The 23,592-nt window shown below is 40.3% G+C and overlaps 1 protein-coding gene across 1 annotated transcript in view; it reads left to right on the top strand.

The window, feature by feature from the left end:
* Positions 1-23,592, top strand: part of PPM1E (protein phosphatase, Mg2+/Mn2+ dependent 1E) — a 225,692-nt gene that overhangs the window by 195,607 nt on the left and 6,493 nt on the right. Inside the window, exons 2-6 of the mRNA XM_003272323.4 lie at positions 187-305; positions 10,257-10,456; positions 14,071-14,259; positions 16,660-16,803; positions 17,364-17,457. Of these exons, the coding sequence (XP_003272371.2) occupies positions 187-305; positions 10,257-10,456; positions 14,071-14,259; positions 16,660-16,803; positions 17,364-17,457 (746 nt within the window). The remainder of the gene's footprint in view (positions 1-186; positions 306-10,256; positions 10,457-14,070; positions 14,260-16,659; positions 16,804-17,363; positions 17,458-23,592) is intronic.

A 23,592-nucleotide genomic window follows, 5' to 3' on the forward strand; every position in this document is an offset into this window, starting at 1 on the left:
TCTGTGTTATGCATCAATATATACCCAGTGCCCAGAGTGCCTACTCAACAAATATTTATTGAATATTGTTTAAAGGTATAATTTTGTTTTGAGACAATGTTATAATTACTATGTAATTTAATAATGTTAAATGTATTACTTCCTAATTCTTTTGCTGAAAATAGCCTTTTATCTTTTTTCTTGCAGTAATTGCCCTTCCTTTTTGGCTGCTGCTTTAGCCAGAGCCACATCAGATGAAGTCCTTCAGAGTGATCTTTCTGCACATTATATCCCAAAGGAAATGGATGGCACAGAAGGGACTGTGGGTGAGTACCTTTCTACATTATTTGTTTAAAAATACTAGAATCTTCTATGTGTAGTGGTCCACAGAAAATATCTGCAAAATACTAAATCTAATTTACATTTACCTGCTGGTTGTTTATATAGTGGTAGCAGGAGAAAAAAAATGCAACTTTTTTCAAATAAATCAATAAAAGGGGAGAAGAGAAAAATACATGTGTATTTTGAAAAAGGTAGAGTAGTATTTAGAAGGTAACTGGAGCAACAGGAGATTGTCATAAGTAATACCTACATGAATGGAAAGATTAAAGTGAGGAATGTGAAGATATTACAAAAAAGATGAGTGGGTGAGGGATAATTCGAGCAAAACCTATTTGAAATGTTTAGCTTACCTTTAAAACTCCAAGTTAGGCCAGGCGCAGTGACTTACGTCCGTAATCCCAGTGTGAGAGGCTGAGGTGGGCAGATCACCTGAGGTCAGGAGTTTGAGACCAGCCTGGCCAACATGGTTGAAACCCCATCTCTAATAAAAAGAATACAAAAAATTAGCCAGCATGGTGGTGCACACCTGTGGTCCCAGCTATTCGGGAGGCTGAGGCAAGTGAATTGGTTGAACCCAGGAGGTGGAGGTTACAGTGAGCCGAGATCACGCCACTGCACTCCAGCCTGGGAGAAAGAGTGAGACTCTGTTTCAAAAAACAAAAAACAAAAAACAAAAAAAACCCTTAACTTTGTATCAAGTTAAAAGGTACAAAAATTCAAGAAATCAGTTGTAACACAACTTCTCACTAATTATATTAAATTTTATATCTACCAGTAAATAGAGCTCTTTATGATAGATATGCAAATGTGATTTAATTGCATATCATTGTACATTTTTTTCCAGATAAATTATGAGGTTCTATTTCTTAATGAAGTCATGTTTATTAATGTCTTAGGCTTATACATATTTGACAGGATCAAAGAAAATATTTTTATAAAAGTTAGAGAATTACTACTCAAAATTGTTAAGAAATTTTAATATTTCATACGGTTTGTTCTATTTAAAGCATTTGCCTTTAAACATGGTATATATGGAGCAAAGCATATATTAATGAATCTGAGTAGCTGGATTCCAGAGAATGTGAGGCAGATATAAAAGTAAACAATTCTGTTCTTCCTTTATCTCTGTAGATTGTTTGTGACAGAAAATTGGCAAGGAAGGAATTACTTTTCTTGTTTTTACTGACAGTAACTGATTCACCTAGAACCAAATTGTTCCAGAGTCAAGCTGGATAGAATTCTTGCTATAAAGCATTGGTCTTTCCTCTGCTACTGATGCATAGAATAAAAGCCTTATAATGAAAAGATAGATTAAATTCTGCTTCACTCTAGCCAGGGTAATGGCTGATTCAGCTCCAGCTCAGAACAATGACATTAATGACTGATGAGTAATTTACAGCTGCGAGGGGGTGGACTGCTACTTTGGACAGTTTTCACTTTTTTGCATCTCTTTTTTATTTTATTTTTCCATTTCAAGCAGCAATTATTTATATATTGATGTCTTATGCTACTCCCTGCAGAAGGAGAATACTTAATCTAGAAAGATTGGAGTGTTGCCCTACATGCCTACTTTGGAAGAATTTTTTGATCCCTGTAAGATAGCAAAAGTGAAATGAAGTGTTTTCTTTTGGTGGACATAATTGGTTATTCTGATTTTTTATTTTTCCAAGAGATTACCTAGTAATGTCTCCATGCAACTGCTGTGATTCAGACTGATCTATTATTATTCTAAACTATTTGGAAATCCTGTATTTATTTAACCCCAGTCACTCAGTGTGAACTGCACCACAGAGAATCTCTATGGAGCATATTGTGTTTATCCATACATCAGAGTAGGAAATGAGCATACTGAATAAGGCCTGCTGTCACTGGCTTAAAGTCCTCACTGAAGTGCCTTTTGTCTCTCCTCTTGGTTGTTTCCAAAAACAGACTTAAAAAAAAAAATCCTTAAAGTTCTTTTCATGTTTACATTATCCCTAACAGAATGTTTGCTAAGTGACCTTGGATATCTCACTTGGTACACATTTAGTTTGGTAGATACAACTTTCGTCCAGACAACCTAAAACCAATTTGAGGGCCAGGTGTTGGTGACTCATGCCTGTAATGCCAGTGCTTTGGGAGGCCAAGGCAGGAGGATCACTTGAGGCCAGGAGTTTGAGATCAGCCTGGGCAATATAGTGAGGCACTGTTTCTACAAAAAATTTAAAAATTAGCTGGGCATGGTGGCATGCACCCATAGCCCCAGCCACTTGGGAGGCTGAGGTAGGAGAATCACTTGAGCCCAGGAGTTCAAGGTTACAGTGAGCTATGTACTACAACCCAGTCAACAGAGCGAGACCCTGTCTCAAACAATGACAACAACAACAACCCAAAAAGCCAATTTGAAATATCACAGTGTAAAAATTATTATTATTATTATTTTTTTTTTTTAGAGAGAAAGGGTCTCCCTCTGTTACCCAGGCTGGAGGGCTGTGGCATGATCACAGTTCACTGAAGCCTCTACCTCCTAGGCTCAAGTGATCCTCACACCTCAGCCTCATGAGTAGCTGGGACTACAGGCATGCACCACCATGCTCAGCTAATTTTTGTATTTTTTGTAGAGACAGGGTCTCGCTATGTTGCCCAGGCTGGTCTTGAACTCCTGGGCTCAAGTGATCCTCCTGCCTTGGCTTCCTAAAGTGCTGGGTTTATGGTCGTGAGCCATTAAGCCCAGCCCACTGTAAAAATTAAAAACAAGAAGGGAAAATGATCACTAATACAGAGGAAATTTAAAAATAATAAAAAGTTTTTGTAAATAAATTTGAAAACTTGGATGTTTTCTAGAAAAAAAAATAAATTAACAAAGTTTACCTAAGAAGAAAGAGATTGAGAAAATTATCGAGGGACAATCCCCACAAAAGGCCGTGGAGTAGGTGACTCTGCAAGTGAGGTGAACATTTTCAAATGCAAAGGCAGATAATTCCAATGGGTTTTATTTTTTATTATATAGTTATTTATTATTTTTTGAGAGAGAGTCTCGCTCTTCCTTCAAGAATCTTCCTCCCAAAATGCTGGGATTACAGGCATGAGCCACTGTGCCCAGCCCCAATCCTTTTTAAAATGAATGCTCCAATTGCACGGAAAAGGAAGGAAAATTTGCATAACATAACACTGATACCAGAACCTACCCAAGACTAAAACAGGAAATGAGAGACCAGTCTTAGCTATCAACATAAAAAGATCTTAAGTAGGCCTGGTGCGGTGGCTACGCCTGTAATCTCAGCACTTTGGGAGGCCGAGGCAGGCAGATCACCTGAGGTTGGGAGTTCGAGACCAGCCTGGCCAACATAGTGAAACCCCGTCTCTACTAAAAATACAAAAATTAGCCAGGTGTGGAGGCGTGCACCTGTAGTCCCAGCTACTTGGGAGGCTGAGGCAGGAGAATCGCTTGAACCCAGGAGGCAGAGGTTGCAGTGAGCTGAGATTGCGCCATTGCACCTCAGCCTGGGCAACAAGAGTGAGACTCTGTCTCGAAAAAAAAAAAAAAAAGGCTGGGTGTGGTGGCTCACGCCTGTAATCCCAGCACTTTGGGAGGCCGAGGCAGGCGGATCACGAGGTCAGGAGATCGAGACCATCCTGGCTAACACAGTGAAACCCCGTCTCTACTAAAAATACAAAAAATTAGCCAGGTGTGGTGGCGGGTGCCTGTAGTCCCTGCTACTTGGGAGGCTGAGGCAGGAGAATGGCGTGAACCCAGGAGGCAGAGCTTGCAGTGAGCCGAGATCGCGCCACTGCACTCTAGCCTGGGTGACAGAGCGAGACTCCATCTCAAAAAAAAAAAAAAAGGCCTTGACTTCCCAAAGTGCTGGGATTACAGGCATGAGCCACTGCGCCCCGCCTAACAACAACAACAAAAATCTTAAGTAAAATATTTGTATATTGAGTACAGCAGTTAATTCATTCACTGAATATTTTATTGAGGGCCTACTATATATGCTACTATATATGTATAATACTGGGGAAAGAGCAGTGAACAAAATTTCAAGAACAAAATATTGATAAGTCTATAGCACAACTTTTATGTTAATAGGGGAAAATAAAAATAAACGGTAATCTCTAAAGAAGCCAAAAGAAACATCTGATAAAATTTAATATCATTCCTAAATTTTAAAATATTCTTTATAAAGTAGGCCTAGATGGATATATCTTGGACGTCACATTTATGCTTAATGTATAGGCTGGAATTTGTCAGTTGTACATGCTTACAAACACAGCTTCAGTTGTCTTCAGCAAAACAGAATGTATTGACTACCTTCCAGGATAAGGGATACACAGGTAGATTCAAGGCTTCAAATGATCTCAACAGAACCTGGCATTTCTCCAACTCTCAGCTGTACTTTCTTTCATTTTGATTTTGTTTTCAGGCTCCATGAGGTGGCAGTATGACTTGCTGGGAACCCAGGTCTTCATCTCTCCAAACTCAAGTTGAGCAGGAAAACAAGAGTAGATTTTCTCAGTTGTTTTTACAGAAGCCACAGGATTTACTCTAATTGGCCCAACTTGGATGGTTTCCCATTCCTGAACTAATCACTGTGGCCAAAGGAATGGGATTGTCTAACTGGCTAAACCTGAATCACAGGGTTTCAGAGTAAAGAAAGAAGGAAATGTTATTGGAAGAAAGAGCAATGTTTGCTAGTTTTAAATAACAGTTAAAGCAAAGTTCTGGCCGGCACTGTGGCTCATGCCTGTAATCCCAGCACTTTGGGAGGCCAAGGAGGGTACATCACTTGAGGTCAGGAGCTCGAGACCAGTCTGGCCAACATGGTGAAATTCCATCTCTACTAAAAATACAAAAATTAGTTTGGTGTGGTGGTGGACGCCTGTAATCCCAGCTACTCGGGAGGCTGAGGCAGGAGAATCGCTTAAACCCAGGAGGTGGAGGTTCCAGTGAGCCAAGATCGCACCACTGCACTCCAACCTGGGCTACAGAGCAAGACTCCGTCTCAAAAAAAAAAAAAAGAAAAATAATTATAATAAAGCAAAGTCTGATTAAAAATGGCAAATAAATAACCAGGAATAAAGTGATTAAGAAATATGAAGGACTTATTAAAACTCTATTGAGCAACATAAAAAGGATTTAAATTTAAAAAACAATATAATTTTTTCCTGGAAAAGACTCAATATGAAAACGATATGTATTTTTTCCAAATCTATAAATTTAATGTGATCCCAAACACAATAGCAACAGGTTTTTCTGCCCAAACTTGTCAAAATGTTTAGAAAGTTCACCTGGAAAAATAAACATAAAACTACCCAAGTGACATCCTTTAAAATTAAGAGTAATAGGTAGGAAAACTAGACCTCCTGATATTAAAACATTTTAAAGTTATGGTAACTTAAAGAGAATGGTAGCATTATAGAAACAGATGCTGAGATGAGTGAAGCAGAACACAATCAAGAAGCATATAAATATTTAATATTTTAATGGTTATTTAATTTATATAACAGTTTACATATTTATTTTTTCAGCAAGCATCTAATGTAGACCCTTCTATCTGCTAGGTACTATACTATGGCTTGTCAAGGGCAATTAAGACAGTCTCTATCTGCAGTCTAATTTGGAAATGAAGAACACGGACTTTTGAGTCAGATAGACCTAGGATTGAGAATGATATTACCTATTTGTGAAATGTTCTAGAAGCATAGAATGTAGCAAATACTCAATAAATGTTATTTATTATTCCCAAAAGTGGTTAAGAGCTTTAATAGACAGTGTGAACAAAGTATAATGGGAACACGGGGGAAGGAGCAACTGGGAGTGGTATGAACAGATCTAGTGATTTACCAAATGTTAGAGGAAACTGATACTACTTCCTCTAACCAATATAATCTGTCTATACCAGCTCTATCCAATAGACAGTGCAATGATGGAAATGCTCCCTACCTGTGTTGCCCTGTGTGGGAGTCACTAGCCACATGTGGTTATCAAGCAATTGAAATAGAGCTAATGTGACCGAAAAACTGAATTTTAAATTTTATTTAATTTTAACTTACTTTTTTAGAGATGGGGTCTTGCTATGTTGGCCAGGCTGGAGTGCAGTGGCTATTCACAGGAGCTATCATATCATACTATAGCCTCAAACTCCTGGGCTCAAGCAATTCTCCCACCTCAGCCTCCCAAGTAGCTGGAGCTGTCGGCACATTGGGACCACTGCACCCTACTGATTAATTTAAATAACCATGGCCGGGCACAGTGGCTCACACCTGTAATCCCAGCACTTTGGGAGGCCAAGGCGGATGGATCACCTGAGGTCAGGATTTCGAGACCAGCCTGACTAACATGGAGAAACCCCGTCTCTACTAAAAATACAAAATTAGCTGGGCATGGTGGCGCATACCTATAATCCCAGCTACTTGGGAGGCTGAGGCAGGAGAATTGCTTGAACCTGGGAGGTGGAGGTTGCGGTGAGCCGAGATTGTGCCATTGCACTCCAGCCTGGACAACAAGAGTGAAACTCCATCTCAAAAAAAAAAAAAGAAAGAAAAATTTAACCACATGTAGTTAGTAGCTACTGTACTTGACAATGCAGATCTACATAAGAGTAATATACAAGCCAAAGAATGATATAATAGTTTTTATTATTATCTGGGAACTATCCTGATAGTTAATATGTTATTTGTTTCACCCTACTCCATTCTCCCTCAAAGTTTCTAAATTCACTTGATTGTTTTGTAATCCTCTGTTACGGCTATGTCAGATGAAGACACGTCCATCTCAGGGTCTGCATTTGGGGGCCTATACTGCTGCAGAGACCAGATAGGTTGCAGTGATACAAGCAGGTAATTGCTGGTTGGAAGAAATAGTCTCTGACAGCTAGTGCTTAAATAAAAATTGGAGTTGCTCAAAACAATCAAAATGTTGGATTGTCTATTGGCCTCAGTTTCCTTCTTCTGTATACCTCCACAGGCTGTCTTTGCTCTTTGTCTTTTCTCTTTTAAATTCACCCTTGGTTTTCAGTTACATAAAAATGCTATCAGTATGGACAGGCATGGTAGCTCATGCCTGTAATCCCAGTACTTTGGGAGGCTGAGGTGGGAGGATCACTTGAGGCCAGGAGTTTGAGATGAGCCTGAACAATATAGTGAGACCCCATCTTAACAAAAAAAAAAATTTTTTTTTTTTTAATTAGCCAGGCGTAGTGGCATGCACCTGTGATCTCAGCTACTTGAGAGGCTGAAGCAGAAGGATTGCTTGACCCCAGGAATTTGAGGCTGCAGTGAGCTGTGATTACATCACCCACTCTAGCCTGGGCAACAGAGAGAGACCCTCTTATTTAAAGAAAAAAAAAAAAAAGCCGGGCATGGTGGCTCATGCCTGTAATCCCAGCACTTTGGGAGGCCGAGGTGGGTGGATCACCTGAGGTCAGGAGTTCAAGACCAGCCTGGCCAACATGGTGAAATCCCGTCTCTACTAAAAATACAACAAAATTAGCTGAGTGTGGTGGTGGGCGCCTGTAATCCCAGCTACTCGGGAGGCTGAGGCAGGATAATCACTTGAACCAGAGAGGCGGAGGTTGCAGGGAGCTGAGAATGCACCATTGCACTCCAGCCTGGGTGACAAGAGTGAAACTCTGTCTCAAAAAAAAAAAAAAAAAAATTGGCCAGGCTCAGTGGCTCACGCCTGTAATCCTAGCACTTTGGGAGGCCGAGGCGGGTGGATCACGAGTTCAGGAGTTCGAGGCCAGCCATTTGGAGACCATCCTGGCCAACAACATGGTGAAACCCCATCTCTACTGAAAATGAAAAAAAAAAAAAAAAAAAGCCGGGTATGGTGGCAGGCGCCTGTAGTCCCAGCTACTTGGGAGGCTGAGGCAGGAGAATGGTGTGAACCCGGGAGGCGAAGCTTACAGTGAGCCGAGATAGTGCCACTGCACTCCAGCCTGGGCGATGGAGCGAGACTCCGTCTCAAAAAAATAAAAAATAAAATAAAAAATAAAAATTAGCCAGTCGTGTTGGTGGGCACCTGTAATCCCAGCTACTCAGGAGGCTGAGGCAGGAGAATGGCTTGAGCCCAGGAAGTGGAGGTTGCAGTGAGCCGAGATTGCACCACTGCTCTCCAGCCTGGACCACAGAGCAAGACTCTCTCTCAGAAAAAATAAAAAATAAAAATAAAGATGACAAAACTACAAGACAGGATTTACCACCCTGTGCTATGTTAATGAGGGAAAAAAGGACAAAAACTTGAGGTCAGCTTTTTTAATATAGCCATTTAAAAAATAATGTTGAATAAGAAAAGGGGTAAACATAGTCACAGATTAAGGCAAAGACAGGACTGAGAATCAAGTTGGGAGTCCACGTCCCAGGCTGTTCTAGAACATATAGTCTCTCTCTTCTTTGGGATTTGTATTCTAGATTGGAGGAGGCATGTGTAGCCATTGCCATCTGTCACTTATTTTCTCAGGCTGTCAAGCTATATCTGATTTAGTTAAGTAAAAAGAAAATTTAAGTTCATTTTTTTTTTTTTTCACCTGAGATGTAGGAGGAACTTCTAAAATACTGTCCTGAGAAAACCTAATCTCTCTTTGGTTATTTCAGTAGCTCAACTTAAGTGGAGGACAACTTGAGTGGAGGGTTCAATGATAGGAAATACAATCTCTTCAGTACCATTCAATGTTGCTTAAAAGGCTTACACATCTGTCCATCTACTGAGGGTACATGTCTGCCTCAGAAGTCAGCTCACCAATTCTACCCAATAGGTGAAGCGGTAGACATAGGTGGAGCGGTAGGTTTAGGGTCAAGAAACCTGTTAGTATTGCTCCTCTGGCTGCTCTTTGTCTTTTTCTATCTAGGATCACATGCATAGACAGAGTTTAAGTACTTTTTCCTTAGAGTAGTAGTAAAGTTTTAACTCATTTGCTAACCTATTGGCTAAACTGTTTAAACTATGGCCTAAAACTTTAATAAACAAATATATCAAACAGAAAAAACAGGCCGGGCGCGGTGGCTCACGCCTATAATCCCAGCACTTTGGGAGGCCAAGGTGGGTGTATCACCTGAGGTCAGGAGTTCAAGACCAGCCTGGCCAACATGGTGAAACCCTGTCTCTACTAAAAATACGAAAAATTAGCCAGGCATGATGGCAGGCACCTGTAATCTCAGCTACTCGGGAGGCTGAGGCAGGAGAATCACTTGAACCCAGGAGGCGGAGGTTGCAGTGAGCCAAGATCACGCCTTTGCACTCCAGCCTGGGCAACAAGAGCGAAACTCCGTCTTAATTAAAAAAAAAAAAAATATATATATATATATGTGTGTGTGTGTGTGTGTGTGTGTAAATATATATATACACATACACAATTCAGTTACAAATGATGATCATTTATAGGAGAAAAAAGGGAATTGGATGTAAAGGAAGAAGTCGGGGAGAAAGAGGACAAAGACAAATGGTAAGCAACGTAAACCCTTCTTATTTCTGTAGTTTGTGGGCTGTTTTCATAGGCCTTCCATATTCCAATAAACACTGTATTTATCCAGCTAATTGGACTATGGAAGCAGTGTTAATTACTGCTTATTTTTCTAAGCATAGGAGGCTTGGCTCTCCTAGTGATAACCATACCAGACAACCAAAAAGAAACGAGTGCTGGGAACTAGGGAGCAGTGTGGTGAGAGCACTTCTCCGGCTGGAAGAAATCAAGCCAGGAATAGGTCCAGCCCTGGCCAAAGGTTTTCTCCTCATGACATAAGAATATTTAGTGGCAGCTGCAGGCTGATGATTTTCCACTAGATAGGTTGTGATTTTCTCTCTTCAGAAGCAGCATTTCATTTCTCTTGAGAAGGATGAATTTCTTCTATGAAGGAGGAACTTGACTAAGGTGACCTACTTCTGTCTTTACCAAGCAGAGAAGTGAAAAGCAGTTTTACAAGGCTCTTCATTGGGGGTTTCTGTGTTTCTTTCACAGAGATTGAGACAGTGAAATTGGCCCGTTCAGTCTTCAGCAAACTACACGAGATTTGCTGCAGCTGGGTGAAAGACTTCCCCCTCCGCAGGAGACCCAAGCTTTATTATGAGACATCAATCCATGCCATCAAAAACATGCGCAGGAAAATGGAGGACAAACATGTCTGCATTCCTGACTTTAATATGCTCTTCAACCTAGAGGTAAAGGGCACTTCCGGAGAGTCAGTGAGATTTTAAAGACAAAACAAACACCTTCATGGTCCTGTTAGAAAAGGAAAACTTCTGATATATTTCTAATTGTATCTCTGGTAGATTAGAGTAGGGCTAAATGCAAAGTGGCACAAATTTGCAACAGAAAAGGAACTATTTTACGTTCTTTTGAATAGGTAATGTATTCACATGGTTCAAAATTGGGAAAATAAAAATGTCTCTTATCCTTGCCTCCCAGGTACTCAGTTCCCTTCCATGGAGGCAAGGTAGCCTTTTGTGTCACCTTCCAGAGCTATTCTATAAACATATAAGCAAAAAAGAAAACGATTAGGCTGGGTTTGTTAGCTCACGCCTGTAATCCTAGCACTTTGGGAGGCTGATGCGGGAGGATGGCTTGAGACCAGGAGTTTGAGACCACCGTGGGTGACAGACATAGTGAGACTGTCTCTTAAAAAAAAAAAAAAAAAAGAAAAGAAAAAACAATTTAAAAAAATTATATCTCAATAAGGCTGTTTTGTAAAAAAACAAACAAAAAACCCAAACTATTTCTATAGTATAATCAAATGGTGTATTAAGTTCTCACATTACTATGTTGCTGAAGCAACACAAACACAAAAGGAAGATTTAAGACTGATGCAGTTTATTTCATGTGATTTTCTTTTTAAAATCGTGGTCTCTGAGATAGGAAAGTAGCTGGAATTATATTTCATGAATCTCTGTATCTGACAAATTGGATCTATATGAGCCTTCGCAGCTTAATAACTATTTTCTTGTTGTCGTTCTTTTCTTTTTCTATTAAATGTATTATGTTAATGCAAACAGAAGTAGGTTTGTTTCCTTTGCCTGTCACTTGCCTCTTTTCTTCACTCCAGTCCATAACTTAAAAATTACAATGTAGTAATTTATACAAAGCACAATATTTCCTCTATTTAGCAGCTAAATTTACATTTTAGCTGACTGTCAAGGTCTAATCAGCAATGATGGCAGGTTGGTAATTGGTGTTTATGTTATAAAGATAAATCAGCTGATGTCTTTGTTTCTAGTACCATGGCCATGCAAGTGTAACCCAGAAGGATTGTGTGATAAACAATCCTTATATCACTATACCTACTTGAAGATTATACTCATATTTGAGGGCATTGTTGTTGTTTGTTGACTTGGTTGGTTTCTGTTTTGCCTCCTAGTTTCAAAATTAGTCCAAAGGACTTAACTCAGAAAGGAGAACCTTGCTATTGTGAAATAGATTTTAAGAGCAATATGACAACACATATGTAGAACCTAATAAATTTTCACACTCTTTAATCTGGTCATTTCACTTTTAATTCTTTATTATAAGAAAATAGAAATGCAGAAAAGTCTTAGGCATATGTTTCGTTTGACATAAATGTTTTTACAACATTGTTTATAATAAATTGAAAATTATCTAAATCATGAAAGGGAATGATAACTATGATATGCTCATATAAGATGCATATTTTAAGCCATTAAAACAATGTCTTTAAATAAATCTTAGTGAGATGAGGAAATGCCAGTAAAAATGACAAAAAGTAGGCTATAAAATGCACATTCTGATCCTAATTTCATTTATATATACGTATATATATATATAGAGAGAGAGAGAATGGTTATCTGTGTATGGTGGAATTATTGGTGATATTTCCTTTGTTATTAGTCTAAATTATCATGCATTATTATAATAGGGAAAACATCAGTGAATGTTTTGTGTTTTTTTAAAAAGAAGCTATCCTTTTTTTATTTTTTAAAGAAATCCACTTGGCTTCCTTTTGTTTCTTCTGGTGCTATTTCGAGTTGTTTAAAAATGAGTACTGCTTTAGTAGAGATAGAAATTCTACCTGTCAGGATTATTTCTTTTCTTTTTTTTTTTTTGAGACGGAGTCTCGCTCGCTCTGTCTCCAGGTTGGAGTGAAGTGGCGTGATCTCGGCTCACTGCAACCTCCGTCTCCCGGGTTCAAGAGATTCTCCTGCCTCAGCCTCCCGAGTAGCTGGGAGTACAGGCGCGTTTCACCACGCCCAGCTAATTTTTGTATTTTTAGTAGAGACGGGGTTTCACCATGTTGGCCAGGATGGTCTTGATCTCTTGACCTTGTGATTTGCCTGCCTTGGCCTCCCAAAGTGCTGGAATTACAGGTGTGAGCCACCGTGCCCGGCCAGGATTATTTCTAGAGAGTTGTTTAATCCGTCCTTCATATCATTAAAGTTGCTAAAAGAACTAGTTGTGTGTGTTAGACAAAGGTTTCATAATATTTTGGTTATTATTCTATGGACATTTATATTTGGTACTTTTGTGAATGTAATATACCCTTTTAAAAGTAACTTTTTCAGCCAGGTGCGGTGGCTGTTGCCTGTAATCCCAGCTACTTGGGAGGCTGAGGCGGGATGATCCTTTGAGCCCAGGAATTCGAAGTTACAATGATCTGTGAACATGCCACTGTACCCTAGCCTGGGTGACAAAGTGAGACGCTTACTCCAAAAATAAATTTAAAAAAAAGAACTTTTTCAAAGTACAGATATACTTGTTATTTTAGTAGCCCTTCCAAATCCCCATGAGACAGTAACTCATCCCTGCCTAACAGATGAGAAAACTACATGAGTCGCTTAAGAATCAGTGACAGGCCTGGACTCCTCTAAGGCTCTTAGAGCAGAAAAAGAAGTCAAAAGACTTGCAAATGAAAATTATTACATACTGTTGCCTGAAGGGAGCTCAGGACTCAGTGCGAGTTCAGTGCGTCACAGATCTCCTGAGACGGATCTGAGATTTAAACACTTGAACAGATGATAAAGCACAAAACTGCTTAATGGTTGATGTGGAAACTTATGATTGGGCTTCTTTTGTCAAGACAAAGCACAGGGTTGGAAGATCCTCCTCTGGCAGTTTACTTTGCAAGGAAATGTGAAACTAAAATCTTAGATCATGGGGTGAGGGAGGCAAAGTAGTCAGCCGCACAGGGCATTTGAGCATCTGATGTGGTTCAAGTTTGGTAAACTAGTTTAGAGATGCTGTGCTATTTGTGGTGAGAATGCAGTGTGACTGGGAATGATTTATGAAGAAGGTATTACAGTTTAGAAGTATGTTTATGCTTTCATATCTTTATATATTTTAAACTTGAATTTAATTGGCCTTGTGTTGGAAGACCAGTTATTTTCTATTGTTCTCAGGTTCTAATTTTGCTATTAAAGTACTTTCATTTTGAAAAAAATCACTCAATCTGGAGCTGCTTTTGTTTAATTCCTTCTCATACCCTCCCTATCCCCCCTCCCCCAACTTGTAACAGCAATTTTGAAGCAAATGTACGTGGGTGGTTTCCATGACAAGACAACAACTTTCACAGAGAGAGGGCACTTCAGCTTGAGCTAATTGGGCATGACGTGTTCCAGTGTTCTGGTGTGTAAACACAGATGCCCTAATATTGCAGGTATTTCAGCAGTCGATCAGGCATGTTAGAGAAGGAAAACATTTAGTCTCATTATTCTGAATGACAAATGTAGTGGAGGAGAAAGGATGGGCAACAATGATGCCAGGAGATTGGTTCATTTGAATCATGCTATACCCAGCTCCCATAACTGTTCTGTGTTTCTGTTGACAGGACCAGGAAGAACAAGCTTACTTTGCAGTGTTTGATGGCCATGGGGGAGTAGATGCTGCTATTTATGCCTCCATTCACCTCCACGTTAACTTAGTCCGCCAGGAGATGTTTCCCCATGATCCTGCTGAGGCCCTGTGCAGGGCCTTCCGGGTCACTGATGAGCGGTTTGTGCAGAAAGCAGCCAGGGAGGTATGCCCCTTTCTCATAAGTTCCAGCTAGAAATGCACTAGCTGAGCTCAATTTGGTCTGTGTGGTTAAAGGGCTATTTAGATTTTCTCTTTCTGGGCAGACATTATCCAGATTGTATTCTTGACTCATAGTATTGGATTCTGTTGTAGTTCTAATTCCCTCCTCAGGAAGAGTTTCAGGGGGTACAACGAGGTATTGTATAGAAAATCTCAAGCTGTAATTTTCTGGATTCATTTCTGTAATAATTGCTGGATTTGGCAGGTGAGTTTCATCTTTCTTTTATTCACCATTGCCTGTCAGGTTCACACCAGGACCATCTCTCTAAGCAGACTCTTGCTGACAAGATCTGGATATGGTGAATAAAACAATGGTCTAAAAAAGAAACAGAAACTGGGATTACTTCCATACATTTGGTTCTAAATGGGTAGGCAGTGTTTTGCTGTGTATCTCTTGAGGGAAAATTCGCCTGGAGAGGGTGAATCCTTAAATGATCCTTGAGGTGATTTTTCTCTTAATAGGGAGAAAAGAAGAGCTCATGTCCTACATTGTGAAGGTTAATCATACCTAAGTTTTTTTACTTTGAATAAATGGCAAGGGCTCTATATTAAGGTCTAAAAGTAAAAAAAAATTAATCTAATTATCGTTCTGGGTATTGGTACATAATTAACTACAGTGTTCTATATTGGATTTTTAACTGGGGACGAATAAAAGAAAATAATTTTTAATTTTTTTAAATAATTACAGAAGTAGATACGGACAAAAAATAAGACTCCTGCCCTGTGACTTAAGCATTAACTCTTTTTAAAATGGGCTTGGAGAGATCAGGGTAATCATTTAATCCATTTTTCGATAGCATAGTTATGCTACAAGCAATAATGGAGCTTGGAATTAATGAAACAATAACTCAGACCTATTTGGTATTAAGAAAGAGAATTATTCTTCATCTCTCCCCTCCCCTAAGTTTGGATTAATATGCAAATCCAACAGTAACCAGTAGAGTCCACACAAAGAGGTGGGTCTGGAGAATAAAGCCGCTCTTGACCTCAGAGCTCCCAGTCTCTTGAGGACCTGCATTCTGCTTGGCTCTGCCTCTCTTGAAGCTGTGGGCTTTTATCATCTGAGTTGGGGACAAGGGCGGGCCCCTGAGAGGTGACCTGTAATCATCAATGTGAAACAAAGAGATTCACTCTGTCTTCTTCATCCTCTATTCTATTCTTTTTCCTCTGTCTTCTCAAAATTATGTTGTTGTTGTTTTCTGACCATGTTTACCTCATTTGTTTTGTCAATGACCCTGGTGTCTCTCAGTTCTGCCAATAGTTCTGAATAATTTAGGTTTGTCTCAGCAGCCCCTTTTCTCCTTCTTATGCTTCCATGTGCTGCTAACTGCTGGGAAGAAAGCAGCTATTCCTGTTGTGAAGCAGCCCTGCCTCCTGTTCTCTCCAGGGCATATGCACTGAAGTGTGTTTATCATGTGTTCTAGGGGGCTGAGTTTTTGAACATTCTGTGTGGGAAGACATTTTATTGGTGGGTGAGGATTTATAACAAACTTTCCCTATATAGGGAAAATGAGAAGTTGTTTTTCTCATTGGATACAAGAGACCTTTTACCACCCCTGACGCATTGGTTCTAATTTAGGCCAGGTCCTTAGTAACAGAAAGTCATGCTCATTTGGTGGTGACTCATGTCAAATGGGGATGTCATTTTCGTATAGTAGGATCAAGAGCTTTAAGTATAGTGGTAGCTACTGCAGTGAAATTCCAGGCTGTTAGTTCTTTATGCAATGTTCCAAAAGCAAAGGCCCCTAAAAATACTGTAGGAAGGATATTTTTTTAAAGGTATAAGCATCTTAGTACTCCAGGGAACGTAAGCTGTCTCTTGGCCCCTTAGCTTAATTTCCAGAGATTAGAGCATCTGTTGTGTACCAATCAGATGTTTTATATATCATTTTGTACAGCTAGGACTCTCCCACTGAACAAATATGATGTCAGTAATGAAATGGAGAGCAGAATATAGACATTTTTACTCTGAGGATTGGTATAGAGGATTTGGTGCTTGACTGGGAAGAAAAAGAATTTCAACTCTGTCTTATGTACTAATAGTTACCTGCCCTTGGGCAAGTCACATAACCTGCCATGGTTTTCTTATCTGTAAAGTGGAATTAATAATCATCCTCGCCCTGCATATCACAGATCAGGTGGACTTATGTGTGTATATACACATAAATACATACATGCATATACAAATGCATTGAGACAATGAATTATTATATATGTGTGAAATTCCATTATTAATAGTATAGCTCCCAGCTGAAAAGCTTAGATTAATTATAAATTGCTTCTCAATAAGAATGTAGTATCTATTTCTTTTCACTGAGTCTAGTTTTATTTAAACTGTTTTCAGAGCTTGAGATGTGGGACCACAGGAGTGGTGACTTTCATCAGAGGCAACATGCTACATGTGGCCTGGGTGGGTGATTCCCAGGTTATGCTTGTGAGAAAGGGCCAAGCTGTTGAACTAATGAAGCCACACAAACCAGACAGAGAGGTAAGTATGGTCTGTTTTAATAGAGCCCATGCACTAGTTATTAGTTTAAATTTTCTAGTTATTGATTAAGATTCACTTACTTTTTTTTTTTTTTTTTGAGACGGAGTTTTGCTCTGTTGCCCAGGCTGGAGTGCAATGGTGTGATCTTGGCTCACTGCAACCTCCGCCTCCTGGGTTCAAGCGATTCTCCTGCCTCAGCCTCCTGAGTAGCTGGGATTACAGGCATGTGCCACCACGCCCGGCTAATTTTTGTATTTTTAGTAGAGATGGGGTTTCACCATGTTGGCCAGGCTGGTCTTGAACTCCTGACTTCAGGTGATCTGCCTGCTTCAGCCTCCCAAAGTGCTGAGATTACAGGCGTGAGCCACTGCGCCTGGCCAGGATTCACTTAATTATTACAATTATTGCTATCACATCAGCAACTGTGCCCACCCTCCAATGGAGAAACAAAGAGTACCTTTTCATGAGCTGATGAGTATTATATCTGTTGTTTACTGTTAAAGTAAATGAATAAATCCTGAATCCAGTTATTTGCTTCTTTTTATTGCGTTGCTGTTTAGGATGAAAAGCAGAGAATTGAGGCCCTTGGAGGTTGCGTAGTCTGGTTTGGTGCCTGGAGGGTGAATGGAAGTCTGTCGGTCTCCAGAGCTATTGGTAGGAAAAACAAATTTTTGTTTCTCCAAACTGTCCTCTTCTAGCTCATTGTCCTGTATTAACTCTGATACAGGGAACCTAAGATGATAATTTATATTACTAGAATGCTTATTATTATTTAAAATAATAATTGGATAATGTATCTTTTAATTGTTTGATTTAGTTAAACCTGTATATTTATATACTTAAATTCCATTATTGAAAGAGAACTGCCAGGCTCAGTGGCTCACGCCTGTAATCCCAGCACTTTGGGAGGCTGAGGCAGGCGTATCACGAGGTCAGGAGTTTAAGACCAGCCTGGCCAACATAGTGAAACCCCATCTCTATTAAAAATACAAAAAATTAGCCGGACATGGTGGCGGGCACCTGTAATCCCAGCTACTTGGGAGGCTGAGGCAGGAAAATTGCTTGAACCTGGGAAGCAGAGGTTGCAGCTAGTGGAGATCGTGCCATTGCACGCCAGCCTGGGTGACAGTGTGAGACTCCGTCTCAAAAAAAAAATAAAAGAGAACCATATCAAGAAATGCAGAATTTTCTAGTTTCTATACATTTTAAATTTTATGGAAGCCTTTAATCATTAGTACACAAATCTGCTTCAAACCCACAGTGGTTGGGGCAGGCACAGTGGCTCACACCTGTAATCCCAGCACTTTGGGAGGCTGAAGCGGGCTTGAGCCCAGGAGTTAAAGACCAGCCTGGGCAACGTAAGACTTCATCTCTTAAAAAAGCAAAAAACAAAAAAAACAAAGGCTGGGCGCAGTGGGTCATGCCTGTAATCCCAGCACTTTGGGAGGCCGAGGCAGGCAGATCATGAGGTCAGGAGCTGGAGACCATCCTGGCTAACACAGTGAATCCCTGTCTCTACTAAAAATATAAAAAATTAGCTGGGTGTTGTGGCACACGCCTGTAGTCCCAGCTACTCGGGAGGCTGAGGCAGGAGAATCGCTTGAATCTGGGAGGCGGAGGTTGCAGTGAGTTGAGATCGCGCCACTGCACTCCAGGCTGGGCGACAGAGCGAGACTCCGTCTCAAAAAAAAAAAAAAAAAAAATCTGGGCATAGTGGCTTGTGCCTGTAGTCCTAGTACACAGGAGGCTGAGGCGGAAGGATTGCTTGAGTCCAGGAGTTTGAGGCTGTAGTGAGCCAAGATTGTGCCACTGCACTCCAGCCTGGGCCAAGGGAGTGAGATCCTATCTTAAAACAAAACCAAAAAATCATAGTGTTTCTTATTTCATTGCATTTTGGGTCAAATCAGTATTTTCCAGAGAATGGAAGCCTTTCTCCATATTTTATCCACATTTATTTTGTTTATGCCTCTAAATTATTTCAATGAATTTTAAAATGACATAAATAACAGAATAAGTTGATAGGAAAAACATTGTGCTTTTTATATTAAAACTACTTTCTGTATGTGGAATACAGTCACTTGTCAGATAACCCAGGGGTTTCAAAGAACCCTATATCCCTGGGACTTAAATTTTTCAAAAGAAGGGGAAAGTCAAAGTCAATGAAACTCAGTCTAAAACATAGAGATTAAACAGCTAAGTTGGCTGGACAAAATGCAAGGGTGTAAGTTCAAAGAATTAAGCTATTTCTGTCTTTGTCTCACTTTGGGTCCTGGGTTTATTATTTTAGGCTTCATGGCTTAGCTTCACTTCTTGTTTTTTTAAAAAAAGAATAAATCAATATGTATATCTATATGGGTGATATGTACATTACATGTATACTGCAGTTTTTAATCTCTGCTTCCCTAAAGAAATGAAGTAATCAGACATGGTTGGAATTCACATCTAGTCTCAAAATTTAGTTAACAATTACCAAAAAATTCCAGAACATGAAGAAAATCTGAAAGGATTTAGCTTTCACCACTGATCTGAGTTCCTCCCACTCTTTGGGAAGGTGCTGGCAAGCTGTGAAGTGGCCCAAATGTGAGTAGAAAGCTGAAAGAGAAATAGAGAGCTGAAAGAGTCTACAAATACCTCCTGAAAAATTGAGAGGTGGCTTGACCTTAGACTGGAGGGAGTTATTAGGAACTCTAGAATAAGGCCAAAAAGGGGAAATATCTCATTTCTAAAATATACCCTTATATGGAATTATTATTATTATTATTATTGGTGGGGAAAAGTCTTTATCATGCACATTGTAGGTTTAGCAGGACCCACCACCCATCAAATGCTATCCTTGACTGAAAATCACTGAACCAGAGGACTATACTATCTGTGGAACCAATTTACATTAATGATCATTACATGAGTGCTTGAGTGGCCAGTGAATTAGGTTGACAACTCAAACCAAACACCTATTTCTCCTGATCTGACCTTTGTCAGAGGATTGAGGATCATCTTTAATGCTTGTTACAGAACTAACTTAATAGAGAATACCAGCCTCTTCTTCTAAAAGGGAAACCCAAAGCAGGGAAGAATGTCCCTTAATAAGTGACAATCTCAGAGAGAAGGCTGGGTGTGGCAGCCAGCACTGTGGAAGGCCAAGGTGGGAGGAATGCTTGAGCCCAGGATTTTGAGACCAACCTGGGCAACATAGTGATACTCATCTCTATTTTAATAATAAAAAATAAACAATCTAAGAGTGGATAAGGGAGACTTCATACATAGAGTGACTTTTGAATTGAATGTGGAGGATAATGTGCTGGGAAGGAAATCCCTACACAGGTAGAGGGGAATATAAATACACAGGGGTTTGAAAAGGCATGGCATGTTTTAGGAAAAGCAACAAGTACAGGAGGTTAGAGCAGAGATGGGAGTGGTAAGAGATTAGCAGTGTTGGTGCCAGATTGCAAAGGGCCTTATGTGCGAGGCTAAGTAGTCTGGACTTTACCAGGTGAATACGCAGAGGGGCCACAGGGTCAGATTTGTATTTATAAAGATATTTGTATGGAAGCTGGGCTAGAGTAGAAACAGCCTGGCTGGGAGACGTTCATACAGTTTGTTACAGAGATGAGGAGAGCTAAAAAGGAATATGGAGGAGGGTATCAACTGATGAGATGGATTGCTAGGTGGGAAAACCTACTAATCAACAAACAATCTGGCACCGGGAATAGGCAGTAACATAAAGGAGCAAGTGTAGATTTAGTTTCTTGGGCAGTTTGATGGTGAAGGAGAGAAAGGAAATAGTGTGGTGGCTTAAGGCAAAAGCTGATTCAGGAAAGGGTTCCTTTTTATTGTTTCTATTTTTAGGATGAGGAGATTTTAGATTTGAGCATGTTTGTAGGAAAAGGAAGAGAGCAAGTAGAGGAGAAATTGAAGACGAGAGAGTAGAGAAGCCAGAGTCCTAGGGAGACAGGACCAGCAGCACAGGCTCACTGTTAGGATGGGAAAAGAACACTGCTTACCCTGAGAAAATGGTAGCTGATATGGGAGAATCTCTACAGATTAAACAAACAGTGCGTGTATGGCAAGGGTGGGAGGGGAATTGAGAAAATTCAAGCCTGATCAACTTGTCTTTGAAGTAGGAAATTAGGCCATTTACCAAAATCCAGTAGCTTAAGTGGATGAGGGAGTTGAAGAATTTGACAAAGAACTGGAAACCACATGGAATAAAATAGGGGGCTGCAAAAGGACAAGAAAAAGGACTCCTGGGCAGAGTTCAGCTCTACTCAGGAAAAAAAATGATACTTATAAAAATGAAAAGGTTTTCAACAGTTTCTCCCCATGAGCCCTTCAGACTTGTGATCCAAAGTTGACAGAGGCATGATATGTTTCCTAACATATGGAGAGAAGAGGTTGAAGACAAAAGGATGTTGCCATTTCTACCATGAAATGGATATTCATGCCCTCCTACCAAATTTGGGGGCGAAATGTCATGAATTTGACACCCAACAGTAGAGCAGGTGAAAAGCCAGAACTTTGGCAGCATTTTCTCTGTACAAATCTTCGTATGTTCTGTTCCAAACTAACAGTTGCAGTAGTCTTTTAATCGAAGCACTAAAACAAGATTTTTGGGAACAGTGTGACTCAGATCACATTTATTTTTAGAGGTGGAATTCAGAAAATAATAATGATGATAATCATATAGTCAGGTAGAGTAGGGGATGGGAACTTTAGTAAATTGGTGAAGGACACTGAATCCTATATTGGATTTTATTTATTTATTTATTTATTTTGAAATATCTTTTAAATTTTTGCATTTTCTGCTTAAATAAATTGAGTTTTAATGAGTTCTAACAGGCTATGTAGGCACCTTAGCATATAAGCGAAGCTGATTAAATCAAAAGCATGCTTGGAAAAGATGGTTTTGACTCCTGTAAGAAATAATGAATGAGGGCTGGGTGCAGTGGCTCATGCCTATAATCCCAGCACTTTGAGACGCCCAGGTGGGTAGATCACAAGGTCAGGAGTTCAAGATCAGCCTGGCCAACATGATGAAACCCTGTCTCTACTAAAAACACAAAAATTAGCTGGGCATTGTGGTGCGTGCCTGTAATCCCAGCTACTTGAGAGGCTGAGGCAGGAGAATTGCTTGAATCCAGGAGGTGGAGGTTGCAATGAGCTGAGATCACACCACTGCACTCCAGCCTGGGTGACAGAGCGAGACTCTGTCTCAAAAAAAAAAAAAAAAAGAAAGAAATAATGAACGAATGAATGGAGAAGAGCCTAGATATGAGTAAGATGAGAGGGTGTGTTTGTGAATGGAAGGAGTGAAATGAACATTTATAATGTCGAAGACTAATTTCTTACCTAATAGATACACTAACCCAGGTAATTACATTAATTATTTGTTGCTCCGTGTATCTAATCATGCAACCTGCTGGATAGGGCATGTGCCCACATTGGTTCTAGCAGAGTTATCCATAGGGTTCCTAATGAGCTTTCTAGACTATTTGAGGATTAAACAGAGATGTAAAATGTTGGAAAGAAACTTTTTATTTGAGACAGTCTCCCTCTGTCATCCAGGCTGGAGTGCAGTGGTGCAATCTGGGCTCACTGCAACCTCTGCCTCCTGGGTTCAAACAATTCTCCTCCCTCAGCCTCTTGAGTAGCTGGGACTTCACATGCACGCCACCAGGCCTGGCTAATTTTTGTATTGTTAGTAGAGACAAGGTTTCACCATGATGGCCAGGCTGGCTTCGTACTCCCGACCTCAAGTATCCTCCCACCTTGGCCTCCCAAAGTGCTGGGATTACAGGCATGAGCCACTGCGCCTGGCCAACTTTCTTGTGTCAAAAAGAACCTATAACAGATACTAGAAATAATGAATATATAGTCAGATTACTCAAGTGAGTTTATCTTCATTTGAATCTTCCCTGAGTCAAAAAGTTCGGTTTTAGTGCAATGGAAAGGATAGTAATTGATGAGAGTTGTGTAGGTGACAAGTAGAAGAGCTAGGATTTGGACCCAGGCAGTCTGACACTAGTGCTGGTGTCCTTAACCACTAAGCAGTATGCCACTGCTATACAGTAAAGCCCTTTGTAAATATCTGGAGTTTATTTCTTGTTTTTATAATACTATGTAATGATGATTTAGGATACCCTACTCTAGGAATTATTGCTCAGTACCCTGTATGTGGTTCGTTTTTATTTTTTTGTAAAGAAGTGAAATGAGAGGCCAGATGCGGTGGCTCATGCCTGTTATCCCAGCACTTTGGGAGGCCGACGCAGGCAGATTATCGGAGGTCAGGAGTTCGAGACCAGTCTGGCCAATATGGTGAAACCCCGTCTCTACTAAAAATACAAAAATTAGCCAGGTGTGGTGGCATATGCCTGTAATCCCAGCTACTCGGGAGGCTGAGGCAGGAGAATTGCTGGAACCTGGGAGGCAGAGGCTGCAGTGAGCCGAGATTGTGCCACTGCACTCCAGCCTGGGCAACAGAGCAAGACTCTTGTCTCAAAAAAAAAAAAAAAAAAAGAAAAGAAAAGAAAAGTGAATGAGAGCCGGGTGTGGTGGTTCATGCCTGTAATCCCAGCACTTTGGGAGGCCAAGGTGGGCGGATGGATTGTTTGAGGCCAGGAGTTCAAGACCAGCCTGGGCAACATAGTGTGATCCTATCTCTACAAAAAAAAAAAAAAATAGAAAAATTAGCTGGGCGTGGTGGTGTGTGCCTGTAGTCCCAGCTACTTGGGAGGTTGAGGTAGGTGAATCACCCGAGCCTGGGAGATCGAGGCTGCAATGAGCCCTGATCAC

Source organism: Nomascus leucogenys, chromosome 14 (assembly GCF_006542625.1).
Source record: "Nomascus leucogenys isolate Asia chromosome 14, Asia_NLE_v1, whole genome shotgun sequence".
NCBI classification, from domain to species: domain Eukaryota; kingdom Metazoa; phylum Chordata; class Mammalia; order Primates; family Hylobatidae; genus Nomascus; species Nomascus leucogenys.